Source organism: Microcebus murinus, chromosome 25, assembly GCF_040939455.1.
Source record: "Microcebus murinus isolate Inina chromosome 25, M.murinus_Inina_mat1.0, whole genome shotgun sequence".
Lineage (NCBI taxonomy): Eukaryota > Metazoa > Chordata > Mammalia > Primates > Cheirogaleidae > Microcebus > Microcebus murinus.
The window spans coordinates 4,812,824-4,830,905 of NC_134128.1; the positions used below are offsets into that span (position 1 = coordinate 4,812,824).

Below are 18,082 nucleotides of genomic sequence, written 5' to 3' on the forward strand. Positions count from 1 at the left end.
TTCTCTGTATACCCTAGATAACAAAATTTTTTAAAATCTGTAAAATCCTACCTGCTTAAAGAGTCTTCAGAACTTCCATCCACTATTAAAGAAAAAAGTAAAATACATTTTAAATCAACAATACAAAAATACTCTAAAACTGTTCTTTTAAAAAGGATACCCCCAAAGAGCTTTTAAAAGTTAATCCAACTTACTTTTTAGTAAGCTTACTTGTTAGCACTGATATTCCCTCCTTGAAATTCTCCTTTTTCAAAAAAATTTCTGCAACATCCTTCCTCTGATTCCTCTCCTACTTTTTTCTAGCCACTGCTCAGTCTTCTTTACTAATGCCTTTTCCTCTGGGAAGTGTTGACATTCTCAGGGTTGTGTCACTGGCGTTCTTCTCATTCTACATCTTCTCTATCTTGTACAAGCTCATTCAGATCTACGACTTTGCCTAATAATTATAAGATTATTTTATGACTGTATCTACAACCTCAGAGTTCTGTCCCCAGCTAGAAATGCCTATTATTGGTTACCTATTGAAAATGCCCTACATGAATATTCCATTAAACTTGAAGTATATTTAATGCATAGAATAAGCTGGTCTTCCCTGCTGACCTGCTGCTCATCAGTTTACCTGACAATTTCTTACCCTTTCTTCATGTCAAGTTTAAACACTAGTGTACAACCTGGAAACCTATGACATCTGAAATTTTCCTCTGCCCCCTAACTTTTTATATCTAATAATCACTAAATTGTACTAACTGTACCTTTTTTAGCTTTTGCTTTATATTTCCACTGCCACTGGAAATATAAACATATAAAATGGATACATTTATATTTCGTAAACATTGGATCTTAACTGATGGCTTTCACAGAGGAAAAAAACCCACCAACTATGAAAGTCATGTCTTAAATTAAAAAAAAATTAAGAAAACAAATGAAAAAGGCATAATGCCAAGAAAAAAGAACAGCATTTAAGAATGAATAAACTGGCCGGGCACGGTGGCTCATGCCTGTAATCCTAGCACTCTGGGAGGCCGAGGTGGGCGGATTGCTCGAGGTCAGGAGTTCGAAACCAGCCTGAGCAAGAGCGAGACCCCGTCTCTACTATAAATAGAAAGAAATTAATTGGCCAACTAATAGATATAGAAAGAAAATTAGCCGGGCATGGTGGCACATGCCTGTAGTCCCAGCTACTCGGGAGGCTGAGGCAGAAGGATTGCTTGAGCCCAGGAGTTTGAGGTTGCTGTGAGCTAGGCTGATGCCATGGCACTCACTCTAGCCTGTGCAATAAAGCGAAACTCTGTCTCAAAAAAAAAAAAAAAATGAATAAACTGAGCTTCCTAACTTTATTAATTTCACCATGGATAAGTGAAAACCTGATAACAGATTGATACCAGTCCAAGGATTGGTGACAAGGAAACTTTGGGTTTGCCTACTACAAAAGCCCCCATTCTCTCCCAGTTTCTTTGGGTGGTTACAGTACATCTATCCTCTACATATGAGGGGTCAGAAAACTACTAGTCACAGGCCAAATTCAGCCTGCCATATGGTTCTGTAAATAAAGTGTTAACTGCAGCACAGTCACACTTTTTCACTTACATATTACCTCTGACTGCTTTCACTAAAATGGCAGGGTTACATAGATACAACAGAAACCACAAGGCCTACAATATTTACTATCTGGCCTTTTACAGAAAAAAAAAATTGCCAATCCCTGCTTTCTATTAAAACCAGAATGCCCCCTAGCTCTCTGGGAGGCCGAGACGGGCGGATTGCTCAAGGTCAGGAGTTTGAAACCAGCCTGAGCAAGAGCGAGACCTTGTCTCTACTATAAATACAAAGAAATTAATTGGCCAACTAATATATATAGAAAAAATTAGCTGGGCATGGTGGCGCATGCCTGTAGTCCCAGCTACTCGGGAGGTTGAGGCAGGAGGATCGCTTGAACCCAGGAGTTTGAGGTTGCTGTGAGCTAGGCTGACGCCACGGCACTCTAGCCTGGGCAAACAAGTGAGACTCTGTCTCAAAAAAAAGAAAACAAAAACAAAAACAAAAAAAAAACCAGAATGCCCTAATACTCAAATCTAATCTTATGCCTCCCCTGCTCAAAATTCTCCAATGAATTCCTGAAGCAAACATTGCTGGCGTCCTACTCGACAGCCATTCTTCATTCTTTCTTGCTGTAGAAACACAATTCTATTTGGCTATTTATCATCCCAATATACCTCCCCAGCTCCAAAAAGAGAAATGATTATTCTAAGCTATTCACAATGATTACATCTGCTTTCCCAATGACAGGTTTAGGAATAAGCATGTGCTGTAACCCAGCCAATAAAATGTGACAGGCAGTCCAGTGCAAGCTTCTGAGTTTTATTCCTATTTAAAAGAAAAATGTGCCTAGCTCTCTGGGAGGCTGAGGCGAGAGGATCACTCAAGGTCAGGAGTTCGAAACCAGCCTGAGCAAGAGTAAGACCTCGTCTCTACTAAAAATAGAAAGAAATTAATTGGTCAACTAAAAATATATAGAAAAAATTAGCTGAGCATGGTGGCGCATGCCTGTAGTCTCAGCTACTCGGAGGCTGAGGCTGAAGGATTGCTTGAGCCCAGGAGTTTGAGGATGCTGTGAGCTAATAAGCTGATGCCACGGCACTCTAGCCCAGGCAACAGCGTGAGACTCTGTCTGTAAGTACATACGTGAATGAATGAAAGAAAGAAAGAAAGAGAGAGAGAGAGAGAGACAGAGACAGAGACAGAGACAGAGAGACAGACAGACAGACAGACAGACAGACAAATATGAAGGAAAGCAACCCTTCCAGCCTTTAGATACTGTCTTGTGAGAACATGATGTTTGGAGCTGTTGCAAATTAGCCAACTATGAAAGGAGACACCACCAATAGCACAGCTAAAAGAGTGAAAGAGGGACAAATAGGATCCTGATGACATCACTGAACCACCAAAACAACTCTGGTCATCTGGTTAAGTCATCTATTATTTGCACCCCAAAGGATTCTAACTGATAAATTTCCCATAGCCTACCTACAGGATAAGATCTACTCATTTCTACAGTATTGAAAAGTCTTTCCTAGGCTTGCCTTAGCTGGGTATTTACCTCATTCCCAACCTCTCCCACATCACACTTTTTGCACTTGCTAAATGTAACTGCTCATAAACCCTGCCAAGTTCACACATGTATCTTAGCATTTTGCACTTGCTGTTCCTTCTGCCAAACATGCAATCTTATTAGATATTCCTTCTGCCAAGCACCATCCTTCTGCCTCTTTACTCACTCTATGCTTACCTTAAATCCTACCCACTTTTTTTTTTTTTTTTTTTTTTTGAGACAGAGTCTCACTTTGTTGCCCAGGCTAGAGTGAGTGCCCTGGCGTCCTAGCTCACAGCAACCTCAAACTCCTGGGCTCGAGTGATCCTTCTGCCTCAGCCTCCCGGGTAGCTGGGACTACAGGCATGTGCCACCATGCCCGGCTAATTTTTTTTTATATATATATTAGTTGGCCAATTAATTTCTTTCTATTTATAGTAGAGACGGGGTCTCGCTCTTGCTCAGGCTGGTTTTGAACTCCTGACCTTGAGCAATCCGCCCGCCTCGGCCTCCCAAGAGCTAGGATTACAGGCGTGAGCCACAGCGCCCGGCCCTACCCACTTTTTTAAAGCTGCAATTCCTTACCACAGGCTAAGTGTCTGGCACATATTTAACATAATAAATGATAATTATAAGCTCCTATAGGGCATCTGGTACACAGTAAACACTGAATACAGTAGTAAATAATAAACAAGACAATGATAATAACTAGCTCCTGACTGTATTTGTAAAATGTTTGTATTCTGTAACATTAGAAAAATGCTTAGTACCTAAAAGACACTTAATAGTTATTCAAGTGGACAAAGTAAATAAATGAATAAAAATTTTTTCTTTGAAAATTCTGTTGAAAAAACACAGAAATTTAATAGAGAGCTCTATTCTAACATGAACACCTTAAAGACCAAGACTATGTCTATTCAATCTTTATGTCTCCTGCAATTAGCAAAACCTAACTTACAGAAGTTCTTTGATAAATATATACTAAATTAAAGGTGTCCTCATACAGTTTAGATTGTATAATGCATTAGATGTCACATCTAAGTAGCATGGTAATTTTTGGTTATTGTGAAACATGTTTGTAATTTTATTATAGTTTGTTGAGCTCATAGTTCGACATTAAGAATATCTATTATGATAATCTTTTGGCTAATGGTAACTTGTTCTACCAAAATTACTGTTATCCTGACAATTATCCAGCAGATAGAATAACATATCTTGTTTTAACTAAGTAAATATATCCCATTTGATCACAACTTAGGGGAAATGAAATCCGTAAGAGTGAGACTTTGTTGGTATAAGAATATGTAACATGACCTGTGCTTCTCAACAAGGAATTGCTTTTCTGACTTCTGTACTCAGTAAGTATTGTTAAAAAATAATCTCCTATTGGTATTGGTACACACTGCCTAAGTTTTACAGTTCTTATTGCCATCTGTTTATGGTAACACAGTTAATTTTAGTGACATAAATCACTATGCAAGGCCGAGGCAGGATGATTGCTCGAGGTCAGGAGTTCGAAACCAGCCTGAGCAAGAGTGAGACCCCGTATCTACTATAAAATATAGAAAGAAATTAATTGGCTAACTAATATATATAGAAAAAATTAGCCGGGCATGGTGGCGCATGCCTGTAGTCCCAGCTACTCGGGAGGCTGAGGCTGCAGGATTGCTTGAGACCGGGAGTTTGAGGTTACTGTGAGCTAGGTTGATGCCACAGCACTCACTCTAGCCTGGGCAACAAAGCGAGACTCTGTCTCAAAAAAAAAAAAAAAAAAAATTCGTGTTATTTGACAGTTTATATTATCTGTCAGGCTTCTGGTCAAAGGAGGGCATTAGAAGTTAAGTTTTCAGGGAGTCAAAAGTTATGCACAGATTAACCCCTGTGATGTTCTAGGGTCAACTGTAATTAACATTCTCCTAAATGTAATCCATTTATCATAAAAATTAAATAGATCAATTTTTATAACAAGTCCAATTAGTTATAATGTGACTATAAAAAACAACATACTAACTCAAAAATCTTTTTTCTTATTTATGCAAAAATTTCATACAGTATTTTAGGGACCAAAATTAAATAATAGTTTTTGGGGTTTTTTTTAGATAATACTGTTTGAGATTATAAATGACCTACAACTAACTTCTTAATATAATTCTAAATTCTAGAGTACTGAGAAAGAAATTAAGAAACAATATACATTTACAAATTGAGCTTTGTTTTTTGAGACAGAGTCTCCCTTCATCGCCCTAGATAGAGTGCACAGTGGTGTCATCACAGCTCACTGCAACCTCAAACTCCTGGGCTCAAGTGATCCTTGGGAGCCTGAGCCTCCCAAGTAGCTGGGACTACAGGGACACATCACAATACCTGGCTAATTTTTTTCTATTTTTAGTTGAGACAGGTTCTCGCTCTTGCTCAGGCTGGTCTGGAACTCCTCAGCTCAAGCGATCCTCTCTGTCCCTGACCTCCCAGAGTGCTAGGATTACAGGCGTGACCACGGGGCCTGCCTACACATTGATTTTTTTTTTTTAACTGCTCTTTTGTGATAAAAAACTTCCTTAATCTTCCTTTTTTATCTAAGGTACGACCACCAAGAGTAATTCACACTATTAAAGTCTTACCTGAATTGCTATGTTCAGAAAGATTTTCAGGTATCTTTTCTTCTTTATATTCAGAAATTAGTTGGTAATTGCTATGTATAAAAAAATGTAACAAATAAAATTAATATTTTAATGCTGATATGAAAAACATTTACCAAATATATTAAATTCTTAGAGTATTTCAGACAATATCAGAGCTAATATCAGAACATTAATGATCCCTTACACTTCAAATTTAACTTCTTATTAAGCTTGTTATTAAAGAAACAAGGTAAGGAGGATTGCAGGGGTCATGAATTGAGGGCAGTATGGCTCAGTAAATTAACCAGAATTAGCCTGACATAATGGAAAGTGTCCCAAGCTCAAAACAAGTGCTAGCTCTGTGACCAAAAGCTATTTGTTCTTGGACAAGTTGCTTCTCTTAGGCTCAACACCTTCTTCAAAAAAATAAGGATTTTCCTCCCTTATTTCACTAGGCTGCTATGATAGTTTAACAACATAACATTTTCTAAATGCTCAGAGAAATAGTGAAGCAATGGAATAATCTGTTCTTGAACTTTATTGCCGAAAATATTTTGGAATTCCCAAATAAAATCGAATGTGTATTTTTTCATAGGTTCTAATACTGTTTTCAGAAAATGTTATTAAGTTCTATTTTTGGTTATTAGTTGTTCTATTCTTTGTGCCTTATAATTCAAGGCACCTCAGCTATTTTGTAATTTGCAACAAAATTTATTTATAAATATATTATCTCATTAAACTAGATAACATAATTGTCCCCTATTATTGAACTGATCAGTCACACCAAGGACAGAAAACTAACAGATGTCAAGACCTGGCCTGGACTACTACTACTGCTTCTCTATCTACTCAAAACTCTGACTGAATAGATCGTTGTTAGAATGATGCTTAATTTTCATGTTTGTTTCCAACTGATGTGGAAGACAAAACCCTACATTTATTTTAAGTTCCATGAAAGAAATGAAAGATGACATTTTCTCACTTTTGAGATACATACAAGATATTGCACACAACATCGCACATGTTACTCAGCAATGTTTTCATTTCATAGATCACCTTACATGAATATTTTTGTAGTGAAAATTGCAATTTCAATACTGGGTCCTACCTGTTTTGTTTTGACTCACAATGTTTCCTTAGAGCCAGTAAGCAAATAGTCAAATGATCTTCAAGCACTGCACAAAATATGGAATGCTTCCCAAATTTACATGTCATCCTTGCCCAGAGATCATTCCTAATCTTCTCTGCATTGTTCCAGTTTTAGTATATGTGCTGCCAAAGCAAGCACAAAGCCCTACATTTATACATGCATACTGACTGAGTCATGGTTTAGCTCTGTTAGATCCAACTAACCTACTTCAGATTCTGAGAATCCTGCTGAATGGATTCTTGATAAGGTAGAATTTGAAAGTATTTTTAAAACTTCAGGTAGAGATGCAAGTACTAAGAACACAGATCACTTCAGGGGCCAACCCTAAGTTGTTGCCCACTACTCTGGGAAAGAACAATATGGGCCCTTCCACTACCAAGGAAAGGTGCTACCCAGGATATAAAGGAGCCTGGGAGTACAGATCTGGTAACAAAGAAGAAAGTAAACTCCCATCTTTTCTTGCAACATTATTTGAACCTCTCTGACTGTTTAATAGAATCACGACTAATATTTAATAGAGAAAAGCCAAACAAGGGCCTCAAAGGATAACTTACCATGAAGGTCTAGGCTAAGTCTAAGCTGAGACGTGGGCTCCACACGAGGTTTTCAGTATGCGGGGAAGGGTCACTTTGTTCACTATGTGTGTGGCTAAAGCCAGGAGGCCCAGCTGCCAAAGCAGGGTGCTGGTGCTTTGTGAGCCATGGTTGAGCACATAAGCATATGTATGTGAACTAAAAAAAGTTATAACTTTAAAGCCTGGCCGGGCGCGGTGGCTCACGCCTGTAATCCTAGCTCTCTGGGAGGCCGAGGCAGGCGGATTGCTCGAGGTCGGGAGTTCAAAAACCAGCCTGAGCAAGAGCGAGACCCCGTCTCTACTATAAATAGAAAGAAACTAATTGGCCAACTAATATATATAGAAAAAATTAGCCGGGCATGGTGGCGCATGCCTGTAGTCCCAGCTACTTGGGAGGCTGAGACAGAAGGATTGCTTGAGCCCAGGAGTCTGAGGTTGCTGTGAGCTAGGCTGACGCCACGGCACTCACTCTAGCCTAGGCAACAAAGTGAGACTCTGTCTCAAAAAAAAAAAAAAATAAAAAAAAAATAAAAAAAAAAAATAACTTTAAAGCCTAAGTATGGATCCCTGTGAAGACTAAGGGATCTGAATCAGTAGGAACATCTTGGTAGCAAAGGTCAATTATTAACACACTGCGGGATCACTTTCAATAGCAATAATGCAGCAATAGAATCAATAGAAACCACAGAATGATGAGAATGTCCTTATTTCCCCCCTCCTGACTCATAAAAGAAGACTGTCTTCCTTGGACTTAGGGAGCCCCTTAGATACTTGAAAAATTTGGAAGTAGGAATAGGGAGATAGCCCCCAGGGGATAATACAAGATTTTTCTAGACCCAAATAACTAATTAGAAAAATCAAAGATGTGACACTATTTCCATCCCATGCATAGGGTTATACTTGGAATGAAATGACCAACGTTGGCTGGGCGTGGTGGCTCACGTCTGTAATACTAGCACTCTAGGAGGCCGAGGCGGGCGGATTGCTCGAGGTCAGGAGTTCAAAACCAGCCTGAGCAAGAGCGAGACCCTGTCTCTACTATAAATAGAAAAAAATTAATTGGCCAACTAATATATATAGAAAAAAGCCGGGCATGGTGGCGCATGCCTGTAGTCCCAGCTACTCGGGAGGCTGAGGCAGTAAGATTGCTTGAGCCCAGGAGGTTTGAGGTTGCTGTGAGCTAGGCTGATGCCACAGCACTCACTCTAGCCTGGGCAACAAAGAGAGACCCTGTCTCAAAAAAAAAAAAAAGAAAAGAAATGACCAACATTGAGATCCCTAAGAATCTCAGGACTTAAAAGTCTTGGGTTAAGGAATCCTGCACCCAATGCTACTCCTAAAAGTCTAGCCTTTTGCTTGATTTCTGGCTAATAAAGTGGACTAACTCACTGCCATTCCAAAACTACCTGTACCAAGCTATGAAATCGCCAATGATGTGTAAGATGCAATATTTGTAATTATTTTAAGCCTCAATTTAGTGTTAACTGGCCTTTAATATAAACACATTTAAAACTACAAGCAACAACAAATTCTTCTGTAGTCCATCCACAGACATCTTAAGAAAAGACATCAATACTTTGTTGAAGAAGCCTAACTTAATTTGATAGTTTGTAATAATGTACAGCAAGCATAAAGAGCTGTTCTAAAATAACAGAGATAACTTCACGCTTAGGTACTTTAATAAAGTTATTTAAACAGCTAATTTGAGATTCTTTACCAATTTAACGTCTTGCTTGTCTATAAAGACTACTTATATGTATTAACAAACATAGGCATCTTAGGTGCTCAAGTGTTCATTTCTGTAAATTACTGCAAAGATTAAAAGGAAGGGACAAAAAGGAAGCCCCCTGTCCCACTGGGTTTTACCTAGTAGAAGTTGCTGAATGAAAGTCCTTTGATGGGCAAGAAGCTATTCTGAGGTCACTAATCTAAAGTAGGCAAAGATTCCTGTAAAGAATGCTGCCATTTCTTCCCTAGTGTGATAAAATATATTAGAATTCAAAGTCAGCTAGGGGTCAGATTAGAAGAGCTATCTGCAGGCTTAAAACAATAATATTAATAATAGTAGTAGTCACAGAACTTTCCATTAATGATGATGATAAACATGTGCCAGGCACTGAACTAATGCTATGTACATAAATCACAACAACCCTTGAAGGATGTATTATCTTCCTTTTTATATCAGAAAATATATCTGGTGATGAGTAATGTTCCCAAGGTCAAACACCTAGCAAATGGGAAAGCTAGAAATTCAACCCAGTCTTTTAGAATCTAAAACCTATCGCTTTTCTCTTTATCACCCACATGGGTTTTTGTCTTCAATAAAGGAAAAGTTTATCCAATTAAAACTATAATTCTTCCCTCTGCCCATACTAACTAAAAATAAAAACATCAAAATACACTACAAAATGAAAAAGGAAAAAAATTGATAAATCCACAGTATCTGATAATAGCAATTAATAGTCATTTAGAATAACAATATTCTTCAAGGAAAGTAGCTTAAAGCAAAGAGTCATCCAAAAGACAAAATGATTTTCAACTCCTATTTATATTTAATATCACATTTTTAAAGAAAAGCTATATAAGAAGCATACGTTAGAAAAATACTATAAAAGGGTTAAGAAGTTCAATATTGATTGAGTCATAAACAAAAGTTAAAGTCCACACTTTATAAAACTAACAAAATTAACATGAAACCCTTTTAGCTAATATAAGATCATGTGACAAAAAACATCAGATTACAAATAACAGTCAATAGTATAAAAGAATAGTATATACTATAGTTCCTGCTATATGTTGTTATGTTGCCCAGCCCAAGTAACTACTTTTCTACCTGATGATTTGTGTTGATATTTTTTACTATATCCCAACATTTAAGAGCTAATCTTATTAATTTAATATTTATAACCTGAATGACTATAACCACTCTAGAACAACACTCAAGTTTAAAAAAATACCTTTTCAACTTATCGACTTCATTTATATTTCCTTTTTTCTGTACTAAAAATTCCACCATTTGCTGTTTTTCTCCATTTATAGCAAGCAAAAGCGGTGTGAGTTCAGCCTGTAAAACAGCAAAAACAATAGTTCACAAAATTAAATATTCCTCAACTGAACTGAAACCTTATGTAAGATTCCATGAATGTACACACGTAATATATAGAAAGTAAATAAAAAGCAGCCCCTTCCTTCTCACTCCTCTGTGCTTTCCCATGTGCTGCTCTTTTCCTTGGAAACACCCCTCTTCTGCCTCACCACATTTACTCTGGTCATCTCCAAAACTCACTCCAAGTTGCAGGACTCTGCTTCTATCACAGCATTTACAATGGTATATTATAATCATTTCACTGTTTCCCATCCAAACCAGGAGCTTCTTGAGGCCAGGGGCTTTTCTCTCTGTATCCCTAAACCCTAAGACATAGTAGATGCTTTAAGTTTTAAAGCATTTAAGTATTTTTATCAAATCAATGATCTAAACTATTATCTCTAGAGCAGTGGTTCTTAAGCTATATTCCAAAGAATATTTACTTTACCAGAAGTTAAGGACTATATCCCAACAGAAAGATTTCATGATCATCCATGTTTGAGAAATAGTACACAACTGTGCCTTATATGTCTAGTATTAAAGAAATCTCTTAAACCATGCCTAATCCCTATTTGACACCATTTTTTTTGTGTGTAACAAACATTAACATTTGAGGAGTTAGGTTTCCAGGGATACAGTTTTAAAAGCTTTCCAATAAAGGTGGAGGTTTCCTCTGGGTGACAGCTTGACTGTCTTCCATCAATGGTGTGAGGATCCTAGACGCCAATCAGGCATTACTGCTCCAAATGGGTCACTAAGGAAAGGAGCTCTGAATTAAAATGACCTTCCAGAACTTATTAAATGGGAATGGTACATGGGTTTTCTCCTATTACAAAATCATAGATTTTACTCTTCCCTGTTAGAAAGCTCAGTAAGAAATTTTATTCTCAATTATAATGATAATCCTGGAACCCTAATGCATATCTGCTTTTTATGATCCATTTTTATTCTGGTTTCCATTTAAATCTCTTTCATATAAATTAATAGGAACTGGTCAACAGCAGCCAAGATTTCCATTTTTTATAAAATGCTTTTATTTGAGTTTTAAGATAAAGCCTATATCCAGGGAAAATTTTGCTTTCCTGTGTTGTTTTACACACAGATTAAGAATAAAAAAAGCTGGTGGGAAAAAAGTATTTGGAAAAAAAAAGTTTTACCTTTAACAAATTCAATGTTTTCACAGCTTTACCATAAATGCATAAAAGAACGCTATTCCTTCTAATACTTCTTTAAAAGTATTAATATTAAAAGTTAAATCTTAAGCCGGGCGCGGTGGCTCACGCCTGTAATTCTAGCACTCTGGGAGGCCGAGGCCGGCAGATTGCTCGAGGTCAGGAGTTCAAAACCAGCCTGAGCAAGAGTGAGACCCCATCTCTACTGTAAACAGAAAGAAATTAATTGGCCAACTAATATATATAGAAAAAATTAGCCGAGCATGGTGGCACATGCCTGTAGTCCCAGCTATTTGGGAGGCTGAGGCAGGAGGATTGCTTGAGCCCAGGAGTTTGAGGTTGCTGTGAGCTAGGCTGATGCCACGGCACTCACTCCAGCCTGGGAAACAAAGTGAGACTCTGTCTCAAAAAAAAAAAAAAAAAAAAAAAAAAAAGTTAAATCTTAGACAATTAAGTTATTTCAAAATATTTTCACTCAGGGAATGTTTGAGCGTCCAAATATGGAAAATTGACCCTTACATTTGTCAAGGTTAAAACAAATGCATTTCAAATATTTTGAAAATTAAGTCAATCTATACCTTGTTTTTTGCTTCAATATTTGCATTGTGTAAAAGCAGTTTCGCTGTTATTGGTATATTTTCATTGTAGACAGCATAGTGGAGAGCAGTGTTGCCATGGACATCTGTAAGATTTGGATCTGCACCATGTTCTAGCAGAATAGTTGCACATTCCTCTTCCTGGCATTGTACGGCCTGTTAGTATTACACCAAGAAATGGATGGTAAATTCTAGGAATTGAAAATAAACATTCCACAGATTTCACCCAGTAGTTATATTTAAAGCAGATAAATTCATTTTTATTCTATGTATTTAAATCAAATCATCTCATGCTGAAATAGCTGGCTACCATATACCTTCATCAGAGCTGTCCTGTTTTCGCTGTCACACATGTTAAGCTGGCATTTTCTGTCCACCAGGAGCGTCACAACTTCTGAATGGCCGTTGGCACAGGCCAAATGTAGAGCAGTCCTATGAAAGGGAGAGGATGTTTTAGGAAACTGTAGTGTGCTACCTCAAAATATTCATGTAATTATAAACATTAAGTAGCATGTTATTCTTCTGCCTTCAAAACAAATATTTAATTTTCTTCTTAAAAAGGCATAATACTTATTAGCTGTTATTACCCACTACACTAATGAGAGAGTAGCCTATGTGAATCGAAAGAGCTTGGCCTCTGGATTCAGTTCAACTTAAGTTTGGATCCTACTTTAAGTTCTGTCACTTAGTAGCTATCACTCAGCCTTTCTGTGCTCAATTCCTCATCAATAAAATGAGGACAAAAATAGTAGCTGTTTACTGCTACTATTGCTGATGTCTAAATTAGAATCTATGCAAAGTATTTAGAACAGTTCCTAGAAAAAATAACAGCTTAATAATTCTTAGATATTCTAATTATTACTATTACAAATACTTAATAAAGATATTTTAATTAAATAAAATGATACAATTGTATCTAATTTTGCAGTATGTTTTAAACATCAGTGATAACACTTTCTTCCAATGATTCTAAGATGCTCATGTTCTCACATTTTGACATCTCTTTGGAATGCCACTTGTAATTCATGACTCATTAAAACTACAACTGGCAACATTTAAAAAATTCTTATTGATACATAAAATAAATGGGGCATCATACAATCCATGGTGCCTTACATTAAGTCAAATATGGCCTATACAACAGTCTCATGGCAGTTCTACTCATTGGCATTTAAATAAATTTTAGTTTTAAAAAGTACTATGAGGCCGGGCACAGTGGCTCACGCCTATAATCCCAGCACTCTGGGAGGCCGAGGTAGGTGGATCGCTTAAGGTCAGGAGTTCGAGACCAGCCTGAGCAAGAGTGGGACCCCATCTCTACTAAAAATAGAAAGAAATTAATTGGCCAACTAAAAATATATAGAAAAAATTAGCCGGGCATGGTGGTATATGCCTGTAGCCCCAGCTACTAGGGAGGCCTGAGGCATAAGGATTGCTTGAGCACAGGAGTTTGAGGGTGCTGTGAGCTGGGCTGATGCCACAGCATTCTAGCCAAGGCAAAAAAAAAAGTACCATGGATTCACTTGACCAGCTAAAAAAGCAAAAAAAAAAAAAGCAAAAAAGAAGTACTATGGAAAAAGAGAGTTGAAATAACAAATTTTTAAAACAAATTAATTCTTACTTTGATTTTCAAGAAAACTTTAACCAAAAGGAAATTCAGGATTCAAATGAATATTATTCAATATTTAGAGTTATAGAATATATGCAAATCAAGATGTTTCTAATGATTAACAGTAGTTAATACTGTTATAAATTTTCAAAAGGGCAGTTAAAGGTTTTCTTTTACAATTTTCTAGCTTTAGAAATACTTTTGTTTGAAAGGAGGGAGAAAAAGCGTCACTTGAGGCTAAGTCCTAATATTCCAATTTTAAATCTCTCAACTTTCACAGGCTAAGCAGGGAAATACAAAGTTTTCAAGGATGGAAAAATCCTAAGAGATAGCAGAGTATGTCTGCTACAGAATAGTATTCAGGTTATGTTTGATTAATAAATAGAGTGAAAGAATGGATAAATAAAACTTGGGAGTTCAATATTTTTAAAGAAAACTCTTATAAAGTAAAGCAATATTTTTGCAATAGTAATAATCATTTATATTTGCTGTTTTTTATTTTCATAAGGACACAACTTTTGATTAATTTATAATTTTTTACACATATAATAAATCTATATATAATAAAAACGTGTATATGATAAAATGTATACATCATAAAATCTACAAAATGATTCCCTTTACTTCTGGAATGGATGAAAGTTAACAGAGGACACCAATCCACAAATATAATTTTAAAAGTTAATAGAAAGAAATTATTTTTATCTGTACAAGATTCATATTCCTACTCTTCCCGAGGATTATTTCATTAATAAAATTTTACTAGAACTTTTATATATGCTTATTGTAGAAATCACAGAAAAGAAAAACGAAAAAATTTCACTTATTAATACAAATGCCCAGCCGGATGCGGCAGCTCATGCCTGTAATCCTAGCACTCTGGGAGGCCGAGGCAGGTGAGTTCAAAACCAGCCAGAGCAAGAGAGAGGCACCGTCTCTACTATAAATAGAAAGAAATTAATTGGCCAACTAATATACATAGAAAAAATTAGCCGGGCATGGTGGCGCATGCCTGTAGTCCCAGCTACTCTGGAAGCTGAGGCAGCAGGATTGCTTGAGCCCAGGAGTTTGAGGTTGCTGCGAGCTAGGCTAACGCCACAGCACTCACTCTAGCCTGGGCAACAAAGCGAGACTCTGTCTCAAAAATAATAATAATAATACAAATGTCCAGAAATAACATATTTTATCACGTTTTGTACATATTTTTGGCTAACATAAGACCATCCTCTCTTTGAGTGTATGAATAATCAAACTGATTTTTTTCTCACTTGTTATACTAGGGTACATTTTTACATGTCAACATAGTTTGGGGCTGGGCGTGGAGGCTCACGCCCATAATCCAGAGGCGGGCGGATTGCTCAAGGTCAGGAGTTCAAAACCAGCCTGAGCAAGAGCGAGACCCCATTTCTATTATAAATAGAAAGAAATTAATTGGCCAACTAATATATATACAAAAAATTAGCCGGGCATGATGGCACATGCCTGTAGTCCCAGCTACTCGGGAGACTGAGGCAAAAGTATCGCTTTAGCCCAGGAGTTTGAGGTTGCTGTGAGCCAGGCTGACGCCAGGGCACTCACTCTAGCCTGGACAACAAAGTGAGACCCTGTCTCAAAAACAAAAAAAAAACACCAAAAAACATACTTTTATTATCTATGCCACTTATAATGTTCACATATTATTCCAACCTATGCATGCACTGAAATTTATTCATAAAATCCATTATATGGGTTCTTCTTAATAAACTGCTATTTTAAGCAGTGCTGAGAAAAACCAATTGCATGCATCTCTAAATATTTCCTAGATATTTTAGTATAATAGAATTGATGAATTAGGGCATAGACATTTTTTTAAATGCAGCAAACTGTCCATTCAAAAAGTCATAAGCAACTTAAACCTTAGGCAACAAAATACCTCTGCTCTTCAACCTTCCAAACTTCATGGATGGAAAACAGTATTTCACCCCTCTTTTAATTTAAATTCCTTCTCTTACCAAGGACACTATTTTTCCCTATGTGCTTAACTTGTACATCTGCAAAAAGGTAATTTGCCCAATTCTAAATTCAAGTTTAGTTTTTGTTTTGTTGACTTGAAAGAATTATCTGTTAAATAAAGATAAGTTTTTCAACTGATTATATATGTTGTAAATATTTTGCAAGTATGTTGTCTTTTGTTAATTTTTTTCTGATATACAGGGGGTTTTAATTTTTATTTTGCTCAGTCAACCTTCAGAATGCTTGCTTGTGAGGTCATTCTTAGAAAGGTCTTTGTCAACCATTAAAATGTACCTGTATAAATATGCATTTGTGTTTTCTTCTAGTACTTTTCTCATCTTGTATACTTAAACTTTTTAATCTATATTCCATCAGGAACTTATTTTTGTGAGGTAAACATCTAGCTAGTTTTCTCCAAACAGTTAACAGGCACTTGATTTATGAAAAATTCATCTAATCTGAAATGTCACCATTATCAAGTTCTAAATTCTTACCTATATTTGGGTGTCTCTGGATTTTCTATTCTGTTCCATTCATTTACCTGTCTTTTCAGCTATTAGCAAATGGTTAATCTGTGTAAATTAATAGTGCATTTTGATAGCTAGAAGGGCAAGTCTTTGTTTACTCCATTACAAATATTTTCTTAATGCCTTCACTATAGTAAAAGACAATGTGTGTAACTAAAAAAATTTTAAAACCTTGATATTTTTATTTGGTTTATGTAAAACTCATAAACACAGAAAAAGCTCACATTTTAAGAAAAATGAGTCTTCCCACCTCATAGTTTCTTTCTGGGCCTCTCAGTAAAGAACATATATTCATAGAAGTACACTGATATAAAATGGATATTGGATTTTATCCGAAGAATTTTTAGCCCAGAAATTGACACATTATGGGAATTATTTCTCACATCACGCATCTTTCTATAACATCTTTTTAAATGTGTACTTTAAAAATAAAATGCTGTATACACTTAATTTTGTTAGTTAAATCACTTAAAATTTTTCAATAAAGTGCTCTATAAGGGGAATTATGAGGCCGGCGCCCTTTAATACTAACACTCTGGGAGGCTGGTTCGAAACCAGCCTGAACAAGAGAGAGACCCCGTCTCCACTAAAAATAGAAAAAAATTAGCGGGTCATGGCGGTGGCGCTGCCTGTCACCTGTAGTGCCAGCTACTTGGGAGGCTGAGGCAGGAGGATCCCCTGAGCCCAGGAGTTTGAGGTTGCAAATGGACTATGATGAAGCAAGCCACTGCTCTCCAGGCCGGGCGACAAAGCGGAGACTGTCTCAAAAATAAAAGTGGAGGGGTGGGGATTATAAGTGGATAGGAAAGCAGCTAAAAATCTGTGTTTGTTTTGCCGCTCATACGGACGGTCTGGGCGCTCGACCCTCCCCGGTTTCCACGTCCCAGGTGCTGAGAGCCGTGGAGGGAAGAAAGCCGGGCACCCTCGGTGACAGGGGGCTCGGGTTCCCGGCCCAGCCCGGGAAGGGGCGCTTGCCCCACATCCGCCGGCAGCCCAGCTCGCAGTTCCCATTACCTGCTCATCTTGTCTCTATCATTCAAGCCATTTTTCCTCAGCAGAAGGATCTGCTGCACTTTCGCCACCTGACCCAGGCTGGCGGCCTTGTGGATCTTGCCGAGGTCCCTGTCCCGGACGTGGTACCCGGGCTGCGAGTAGACGCCGTTGCCATGCTCACAGCCGACACCCGCGCCGGTCCTCCGCCGGCCGGAGAAGGAGGCCAAGGGCGACTCGCCCTTCTTACCAAAAATCTTCTTCATGGCAGGGGCTACTGGCTTCAGAGACACCTCATTTTGCCCTCGGGTGTTAGCTTTTGTCCACCGCCGCGGCCCAGTACTAACAAACCAACCCGGCGCGCCCACAGCCTCCAGCAAGGAAACTCCGCGGTTTCCAATCTCGCAGAACCCCAGACCAGCGGCCAAAATCGGTGAACGGAAGTGCGCCTGCGCGCCTCAGAAAGCAACGTCACTGCGCGTGTGCAAAAGCACTTGGCGCGCAAGGGTGCTCAGTGCGCATGTGCATAGCCCTAGCTTCGCAAATCTCGGCAGGTGTTTGTAATCCGCGCTGCCTGAGGTCCTGTCGGCGGGATTTGATAAGAGCGTTCAGGTCATTTGCTAAAGGAGGACTCGCGCCTGTGTGAAAGCAGCCTTGACACTCCACTAGGCTGGAGTAGCG

At 37.9% G+C, this 18,082-nt stretch overlaps 1 protein-coding gene and 1 non-coding gene across 9 annotated transcripts in view; both read right to left on the reverse strand.

Annotated features, from left to right (window-relative positions):
- The window catches only part of ANKRD26 (ankyrin repeat domain 26), a 105,221-nt gene extending 87,373 nt beyond the window's left edge, over positions 1–17,848 (reverse strand). For all 8 annotated transcript variants that reach the window (XM_075997623.1, XM_075997618.1, XM_075997621.1 and 5 more), the window contains exons 1-6: positions 17,426–17,848; positions 12,601–12,715; positions 12,266–12,439; positions 10,388–10,494; positions 5,707–5,777; positions 52–82 (exon numbers count right to left, since the gene is read on the reverse strand). In XM_075997623.1, coding sequence (XP_075853738.1) covers positions 52–82; positions 5,707–5,777; positions 10,388–10,494; positions 12,266–12,439; positions 12,601–12,715; positions 17,426–17,667 — 740 coding nt within the window. In that variant the 5' untranslated portion in view covers positions 17,668–17,848. The remainder of the gene's footprint in view (positions 1–51; positions 83–5,706; positions 5,778–10,387; positions 10,495–12,265; positions 12,440–12,600; positions 12,716–17,425) is intronic.
- On the reverse strand, positions 6,887–6,994 carry LOC142864681 (U6 spliceosomal RNA). Its single transcript, XR_012915032.1, has one exon. It is a non-coding gene; the product is annotated as a U6 spliceosomal RNA (small nuclear RNA).
- Positions 17,849–18,082: the final 234 nt, after the last annotated feature.